The sequence below is a fragment of the Loa loa genome (genome assembly GCF_000183805.2).
Source record: "Loa loa unplaced genomic scaffold supercont3.173, whole genome shotgun sequence".
Classification (NCBI taxonomy): domain Eukaryota; kingdom Metazoa; phylum Nematoda; class Chromadorea; order Rhabditida; family Onchocercidae; genus Loa; species Loa loa.
Genome location: NW_018108353.1, coordinates 8,221 through 17,907, shown reverse-complemented (window position 1 = coordinate 17,907; position 9,687 = coordinate 8,221). Strand labels below are relative to the sequence as shown.

General features: G+C 29.2%; 2 protein-coding genes across 2 annotated transcripts; both read left to right on the top strand.

Moving 5' to 3' along the window:
• Window positions 1–340: 340 nt before the first annotated feature.
• Window positions 341–2,022, top strand: LOAG_09804 (hypothetical protein; the record flags this gene model as incomplete). Its single annotated transcript, XM_020448024.1, has 4 exons — window positions 341–397; window positions 497–656; window positions 1,478–1,693; window positions 1,883–2,022. The coding sequence occupies 4 exons, from the start codon at window positions 341–343 to the stop codon at window positions 2,020–2,022; spliced, it is 573 nt and encodes a 190-aa protein (XP_020301797.1).
• A 6,870-nt stretch (window positions 2,023–8,892) lies between these two features.
• LOAG_09803 (hypothetical protein) lies at window positions 8,893–9,538 on the top strand (the record flags this gene model as incomplete). Its single annotated transcript, XM_003145330.1, has 3 exons — window positions 8,893–8,925; window positions 9,074–9,231; window positions 9,379–9,538. 3 exons carry the CDS (start codon window positions 8,893–8,895, stop codon window positions 9,536–9,538), a joined length of 351 nt encoding a protein of 116 aa, XP_003145378.1.
• Window positions 9,539–9,687: the final 149 nt, after the last annotated feature.

Genomic DNA, 9,687 nt, shown 5'->3' with positions numbered 1-9,687 from the left:
ATACTATATAATAATAATAATAATAATAATAATAATAATAATAATAATAATAATAATAATAATAATAATAATAATAATAATAATAATAATAATAATAATAATAATAATAATAATAATAATAATAATAATAATAATAATAATAATAATAATAATAATAATAATAATAATAATAATAATAATAATAATAATAATAATAATAATAATAATAATAATAATAGTAGTGGTAATGATAATGGTGATAATATGAATAATTATAGTAGTTGCATGACTGTAATGATATACTGCATAACGAATCCTTTGCCATATATTAATATCTTAACCAAGCATATTATCAGTTGCTATGACAGATATTAATGATGAACTGCGGAGGAAGAATGAAAGAAATGATAAAATCCTTGTGACACTTATCACTAATAGCTAAATTAATTAAACTCATCCAATAACTGTTCAACATATGATGCTATACAAGTGCAATTTATTCCAAATTTAATTTCAGATTCGTGATAGCGGTTATTTGAATGTACCAGCATACTGTACATCAAATCAATCAGCATATGCTCACTATTATGTGGATAATCCCAAAGTTCATGCCTATAATATTGCTCAGCCATCATGGTGGACTTGTCGTTGGGAAAGGTTTAATTTTTGGGCTGCTGGTTAGTTTCTCTCAAAAAATTTTCAACATTTAACCTTTTGACTTTTTTGTATTTCATTTTTATCATTTGATCTTTTTGTTAGGAACGGGACAATAGCATAAAGCTTTTAAAATCTAATCAATCCATTTGAATTATCATTATTGGTAAGAATATTTGATATGATTTAATGAATCGTATTTCTATCAAATATATACTAATATTATCGACTTACTATTATTGCTTGCAATTTTAATTAATTTATTCATAGATGCTAAAAATGTCAGTTGTGAATTTTGTCCAAGCAGCAATAAATTTAGCTGCATTAAAAAAAGAAAGAAGCCTGGTGCTATAGGCTACATTAAAAAAAAAAAGAAGCCTGGTGCTATAGGCTATGTAGAAATTGAACAGAGATTAAATTGTTTTGCTTGTAAACAAATTAAGAAAAGAAGGCTTTTGAGGCTCGAAACATCTCTCTAGCTAGGGTACATGGGAAGTCTATAGACTCATCTTTTATTGAATGAAAAAAAAAAGAAAAGAAAAAACAAGATAAAATGTTTTTTTCTTCCCATCCCAATTTTGAAATCGACCAATTTAACCGCAAGCTTGATTTAATGAAATTTATGGGAAAACAATAAGGAAGCCAAAGGACTAATAGTAAATGAGCAAAGGTAAAAGGTCAAAATGATAGCAATTTGTTTCCATTTCATTCTTTTACTTTTCTTTTTCCTCAAAGTTACAAATATGGAAATAACTAAAAAGGGGACAATTCATATTTTTCATTATTTAGTATTATATTGCATTAGATTAAGCATGTTATTAGTAAAAATTATAATGCATTTTAGGTTTGGTATTAAAATTGGTACCATGTTTAATGTTGACAATATTTATGACATTATTGGTACGTATGCTAATTGAAGCTCGTGAACGACGAACTCGCTTATGTCATGGTCAAACAGGTGGTAAATCTCAAGCGGAACGTACCACTACAATGTTAACAGCAATTGTTGCTGTCTTCTTGGTTACAGAATTACCACAAGGAATCCTTGTTTTTGCTATAGGTAAATTATTCATCTTGCTTAAAAACAATTAATTAACCTGGAATAGATAATTTGTGATAGGATAATTGTGAAAGAATTGACTTCAATATTTTGCGCTTAAACATCAAAATACTCAACTAACATTTTTTTTTTTTTTACTTCTTATAATTATTTTTAATCCTTGTTACCTGTCCAATTGCCCATTTGCAGGTTTAAAACCAGGTATTCGATACGCAATGCAATATCTTGGTGATTTTATTGATGTACTATCACTGATTAATAGCAGCTTCAATTTCTTATTATGTGCCTTAATGAGTAATGTATTTAGGCAAGTTTTCAAAACATTTTAATTTCAACATTTTTTTTTTCTCTAAAGCTCAAAATTAAACTTGTATTGTTGGAACTTTCAGTATTAAACACTAAATTAATTAAGTTTAAATTTGTTAATTTATAGACGAGAATTTTTGTTAACTTTTGGTTCATGCTGTCCAAAACTCAGTGAAAATATCAGCGGTGTTGGTTCAAGACCATTAACGATAGCAAATCGAATTACACAATCACAACAAAAGGAACTCATGGTTGTCGTCAAATGTCCCGATGAAATGAATGATAATAACAATACTTATTTATAAATTATATCGATGATCAATAAAATATTCAGCTATGTCTAAGAGGATTAATTGGCTTAATATTAAATATTAAACCATAACTTAAATACATATATTTCAAAATTTTGTCAAAATTTAATTAAAAGTTTGAAAAGAAATGAAGTGAAAAAAAATTTTGATAAGAAGGACAAGAAAAAAAATACTATATGTTGAAGAGATAAATTCAATTGAAATAAAATAAAGCTTGATTAGAGTACTCTTACAAGTTTCTGTAATCAGGCCTTATTATTCAGGCTCTAATGATTACAGGCCTCATAATTTCGAATAAAAATTAAATTGCTTCAAACAAAGAAAGCATCAGGCTAGAATTATTTATACATCATGCGTTTTCATACAGAAGAAACTTAATTAGACGTAGAAGAGAGAATGAAGTTTGTTAGCTGTCACCAAGGATGATGATCAGAATAACGGAAGGGATCAATCGATGCAAATATTTGCAAAGATGAAAACTCATTTTTTTAATTTTATATATATATAAAAAAAAAGCAGCAATTCGATCATTTAAAAAACAAATCTAAACTTTTAAAAGTTTTTTTTCTTTTTTTGCTGATAAAATCTTCATATCTCTATTCATCTTCATCTGATATGCATTCTAATTTTTTAAATTAAAGCCATATGACGTTGTCATTAAATTATCAGTTAAATACGATGCCTTTTCTATTGCAAAGAATGTCGATCTTCTAAGTTTGAAAATAAAATTGGATTTACTGATTTCAAAACAAAACCTTTAGCAGATTTTTGATCAATGTTATCTTAAATGTAAAAGAAAAAAAAAAGCAAAAAAATTTTGCTTAATGTTTGATCATCGAACTAGCAATAAATCACAACCTTATCATCTTATTTCAAAAGTTTTTCCAGTTTTTTGTCAAAGAAGAGTGCTTTCAGCCATTCTTTTCCCTGCTAGACTTATTATAAGAAGTGAACTTTTAAATTTGACCTATTAATGAATTTAATTTCTATTCCTTTAAAAAGGTGGAAATAAACCTGGATGCTTTACGGTATCATTTGCTAAAGACTTGTCCTCTACAATACCAGTACAAATTCTTTTGAAATTAATGCTAATCAGGAATCAAGCATAATTTAGCAGTTTCATCCTGACCAAGCATATCTATCAAATTTATCTGCTTTATCAACTTATCGATGATAGTTTATATGGCTATCATTGTTGTGACAGGATAACGAAGAATAAAGGTTCGATTCCGGAGAAGAAGCCTGAGAAATGATTATCAAATCCAAAAAAAGCAGCAGTCACGCAAATTACTTCATTCAAATTACCTCATTCAATGAGGAGGAAGTGATAAGAAAAGCGTTTTCTTTAATTACCGATTACTGGAATGGATTATGTTGGAAAAAAGAAAAAAAAGTTTTCGTTGTCACCATTGTTTTCGTTTGTCACGATACGGAGCAGAAATTCCACGTAACAGCGGATGGCGATGTTCCGTTTCGTCGAACATCTTATTTGCATTAAAATTTAACTTTTGCTTAAATTTCAAATTAGTTGCAGCTTTTCATATTTCTTATTATCTTCGAATTACAATTTAGCAGTGATACTGTACTGCTATCCACCAGAAGCCAAAATTGAAAAACTGAAAGGTGAATTAACAAGTGATCAAATGACAAAGTGACAAATGATCTCCGATCAAATCAAAATTAAAATTCATAAAATCTTTTTCGGATATCATAGAAACCAAAATACTTTACGGAAAAGGCATCGCTATTTCCGGCTAATTAATAAACAGAAAAAGAATGAAATTACTTCTGGTGATATGTTCGGAACCAAAAATCACTTTAATCTAACATCTTAATGGAAAGTAATCTTAATCATTTGTCCTCCCTGCATTAGTCGAAAAATTTTTTCAATAAAGGTTGTTAATATACGCAAACAAAAAAAAAGTTGCGGTATCCATTGTTGTTACTTAGACTTAAACTTGGATGTCCATTGTTACCATCAGAAACCTTTTACTTATGGTACACCTCTGATAACTCTTCATAAAGTCACATTAATACAGTGTTTAACAGAATCTTCTTCGAACATCATAGAAACAAAACACTTTACGAAAATTCATTCAGGATAGACAAGAAACTTTAGCTTGGTTTTGCTCTTAATGTTTACAAGCTTATTTGTGCTATCACGATAAACGACAAATACCGCATCTACTTATGTGACATGTTTCCCTTTCAATTTGAGAGATGAATTATGCCGCCATGGTGAAGGTGTAATCTCTTCTTCATTTCAGTCTTCAAGAATCTCATTTAAATGCTTAGACTTAGGCGAGTCTATTCATACGATGAATGTTTCGGTAAGCAAACTATATTTGAGATACATGAAAATTCAATTTATGAAGGTCAACAAGAAGCGAAGCAAACAGTATAACAGAAAATAAAGCAGGAATGTCAAAACAATTTCCGGATCAAAGTGAAGCAAACAGTATAGCAGAATATAAAACACGAATGTCAAAACAATTTCCGGATCATGTGTTCCAGAATCTTTTGAAGATTTTGCAGGAGAAGAAATCACAGTATCGAGATAATGATAATATATGAGTTTTACGTAAGAATACAACAAGTAAGAGTTATTGTTAATGTAATGTTAATATATGGGATGTTGTAAAGCACGTTCTGTATCATCAGTCTTCTTAGATTCAGAGGTCATGAAAGTTGGTGGCATAAAACGGCACAATTCTTTTCATGTTAATGCTATTTGACAAAGTAATTAGCTAACGTAACAGTTGTAGTTGATGAAGTAACTAACTTTTGATGCAGCTGTATTGGAAAAAGTTAAGAGTTATCATATATCAAAGTTGTCATTTGGAAAAAGTTATCATGTATCAAAAGTTCGTAAGTTTTGAATTTAACACTATATCTCACCTTGATAGGTAGATGTTCTTTTTTCATATAACCATGAGATATCCTTTAACAAAAGAATTTTATAAAAATGTATAGAATTACGAATGTATTCGTGATTGAGAGGTTATCAAAAGATGTTGGTGTCAAAGGAAAGTACAAGATAGATCTTATTTGATCTGAGAAATTTCTTCTTGATCATTTCCCGGCACCTGGATTACTTGATCATTTCCCGGCATCTGGATTATTATATGAGGATAGATACAGTGACAATATTGTACTGTCATTTCAGTTCATCTAATACAATCACAACTTCATCTCAATTCTTTCAGCCTTCTATCTTCCCTCTTCCATACTCACACCCTGAAGTCTACATTTGACAATTAGCAGGGTGAACAATTAGCAGATGTATCAATTTGAATATGTCGAGTGGATATTTGATTTTAATGAAGTATGATAGAGGACACAGGAAGTGACTAATAAAATGAGAAAAAACGCCATATCTTGCCCATGGAGTTTAACGGACTTTTCAATTCTTTTCTTTCAATTTGAAAATTTGATGTGAAGAGCTTACCACATTTATTCTCAATCCCCCCAACATTATGGATATCCTCAGGTGAATTGAAAGGTATGAGAGAAGATCAGTCGTTCCATTTTTATTTGTTAATGTTTATCACAACATTTTTTAATTACTATAACCTAGTATCAGCACATTTTCTGTAGATCCCAATTCTGTCATGCCTGCGCGGGTTCTTTTAATCTTTTTTTTTTATTTTTTGTAATTGCTTTTGTTCACTAATTTAAATTACAAAGGTTTTTCCGTGAGATGACATCGACGATTTTCTTCAACCGTGACAAACATTGTACAAATACAAAGTTGAATATTATAAAGTTAATTTGGATGACACCCTGCAGTTACCAATAATTATTTCTCAACCATTCTCTATTCTCAACAAATATACTTGTACGAATCGTTTTTCGTTAAAACATATAAGCCGTGCATCGTCTTTCATCAAACATCCATTGTCCATTGTCCACTGTCCATTTCTGATTCGAAGTATTGAGGACGCTTGATTGGACTGATTGGACCTATAGCCATAAAAGTGAAAAAAAGAAAAAAAACATTTCTAGCGCTTATGAATAAGAAAAAAAAAAGAAAAGAAAGAGAAAAGCGAAAAAAAAGGAGAAATGAGAATGGAAACTTGAAAAGAATGTATTAGAAGATTACAGCAGAAGAATACATCCTTTGATATTTTCGTTAGATTAGATATTTCAGGTTTCAAATTTTGATCAGATGTTTTAGATTTCAAATTCAGATCAGATATTTTGAAATGCTTTCAAGTAACGGGAAATATTCTTCTGTTAATTCCAATTTCTATGAAAACACGTTTACGACAGTATTATTTTCTGCATAAATTATCTGGACAATTTCTATTTTACAATGCATGCTATTCAGTACAAAAGAAACAATTAAGATTAATTTCAATTTTTGTGAATGCAATATTTCTTTTTTTTGATTTTTAACTAAAATTATATTTAACATAAAAGGCCCATCTTTTCGTTCAGAATTCACAATCACAACCAGCTTGTCTGTTGTCACAAACCTGTCCTCTCAAATTCGTTTCTATAAATTCTTCTACTCATTTTATAGTTTTAACTATTCATCATAGCTAAAACACGAAATAATTACAGAATTTATTTTGAGTGTTTCACACTGAACCACAATAAATTTAGGTCTAACTCTTACATATATTACCTAACAATCATTTACTGTTACTCATCAAAAAAAACATGCAATAAACTGGCCAAGTAAAAGAAAAACTTGTTTTATGAAAGAATAATTCATGAAAAATCGCATATTTTAGTAAGCAGATTTATTACAAATCCAAAATGATTGGATCCATTTAGTTAAACTTCTAAGAAATCGAAATTCCTTGTTAACAGTAAAATAATTCCACAAAGTCGTACAAATTATCGAAATCATCGAATATATTTGTAATTTACAGCTTAGATTTTAAATCCCTTGTTGTCCTTATATTCGTTATGAACCAGTGTCGTATCAGTTAATACTTCTTCAGCTACAGGTAGACTTTTTGAATTTTTGAATTTTAACTTTAAATGAAATGTTTTTAAGTTATATTTCAGTCGATGTGATACTTATCCATAATCAGGGAACTGAAATGAATTTCACTGCATGATGCATTTGCTGCTTAAATATCTGAAAGACAAGAAGCTCAATAAAAATTTAATTAAAATTCAGGAGAAATAGATGACCGAATATACAACAAAGTTGAAATTCAGTATCTCAACAGTCTATCAGAGAAAGGCTACTTACTCATTCGACAAAGATTTAAAAAATATGGCGTTAGCAATTTTCTTTTATTTATATATTATTACATTATTTATTACATTATATTAATTATTATTACTTATTATTATTATATTAATTATTATTTATTACATTATATTAATTATTATTTATTATTATTACATTATATTAATTATTATTTAGTTATATATTATTACATCACAAATATTCTTTAAAGTCGAAATCATATCTGCCAAATTCCTCAATTCTACTACTAATTATTAAAGGAGATAGGATAAATTGCAATTAATTTATGAATTCCAGTGCATTGATTGGTAGTAATAATAGTAGAATATTCGTTTATATCATCTTACAGGGAAATCCCTGCAATATGTGAATGTGCAAACTACGAGCTGAACCGTCGATCAAGAATACTGCATTACCACGATGGCAAAATAAACCCTGGATATTTAAAAGAAGCTTTGGAACATGCATCTCAGATGAATTTCACAAATGTTGACGTCCACCCTTTGTTGCTGTTAACAATAATAGTTCACCAAAAATCCGAATAAATTTATAAGAAACGAAGATTTAGTGATGTAGCTGATGTAAATTTAAACTTTAGCACGAAAAAACTATACAAAACACTACTGGTTACCAGTTCAAGCTATTTTGTTCGGTGGTGAAAAGGCGCTTAATATAACTTGTGTAGTGGTACCTTGTCATTTGGTGACAGTTACGTTTCAAGATCATCTAAAAATAATTCAAGGAATGGGATATGGTAGGAAATTGTAGTTTGAATTTTTGCACAGAATTTTTAATTAATTAAAGAATGACATGTAATTACTACTAAACAAATAAAATAGTTTGTATTGTGCGATTTCAGCTCATTTCCAATTTATTCTTGATGGAATAAAAGGAAGTCCAATGAATGGAATGATTATCCCGCATAATCAACCTTTACAAATTTGTGTAGAAATGCAGCCAATAAAAAACATTCTGTTGGTCATTCTTTATATTCACAGAAGCAAACCTTTGAAATATTTCAATCGTCCAAGTTATATTAAAATTATGTTAAAGCCAAAATCAATATTGAAATTTAGCTTTTGAAATAATTAAAGGAGTAATTTCTGTCCCAAACATTGCATTATTAATTTAAATTTTTTTGGAATATTACTTTGAAATGGTCATCATACTTGAATAACAATGATATCTCTCTCTGTCTATAAGCAGTAAGCAGAAAAGATAATAGCGTAAACAATTTAATTAAGAAATGTAATTAGAGTATATTTTTAGGAAATTGATGCAAGATTCTATTGAATATTCAATGGATACAGTTTTTATGGTCATGTTTGTCATTAATTTGTAACCAAAATTTCAGTGCATAGAAAAAGGATTCTATGTCAAATATACACGAACTGCAAAAATCAGGAGTGAGTTAATTAAAATTCAATACATCAGTATGTGGCATCCCAAAGTATTATGTTTACAACGAAATGAATTCTGCATAGGATTTCAGTACGAGAGCTTTTCACTAGATATGAATTCTTCGGAGCCTAATAGGACAACCATGATTTTTAGTATCCACTGAAGTTGACCATTGTGATTAGTACCGATGACAATGTGACTCAAGAACGCGTTGAAAGTCGAGCATTGAGTGCCGTCCAAATTATCAGGGAGGATTTGAATAGCGCTCCAATTTGTATTGTTACTCAACGGATACTCGGAATAATGGGTAAGTCAGATCTAATAGTTTCTTGGCTGCACGATTAGTCTAAAGTGTAAAGATACTAGGACGAGGTGTGGCTATGATTACGCCAATATTCATCCAATGTTTGATAAAATCCTAATGTTTGACAAATCCCAAACATTAAATATTTTTAAAGGCGCTTCAACAAAGATTTCCGCAGAAAAAATTTGGAGTTGGATAGCTACGGCTTGGCATTAATGTTCTATGGTCATGACGTAAACGCATCGACCCTCCTTGTAGACCAAGAAGATAATAATGAAACGTTGAAAACCAAATTTGAACACTGGAAGGTTTGACGTCTTTATTTGCTTCAGTTCAATCTTAATCGTTATTGTAAAGTCATTTTCATGTTAACACTTATATTCCAAAATTATATTTTTCTTATACTTAGTATATTCTTTAATTCTTCTGATTGTATAAATTATCTTTCAGCAAAGGAATTGCT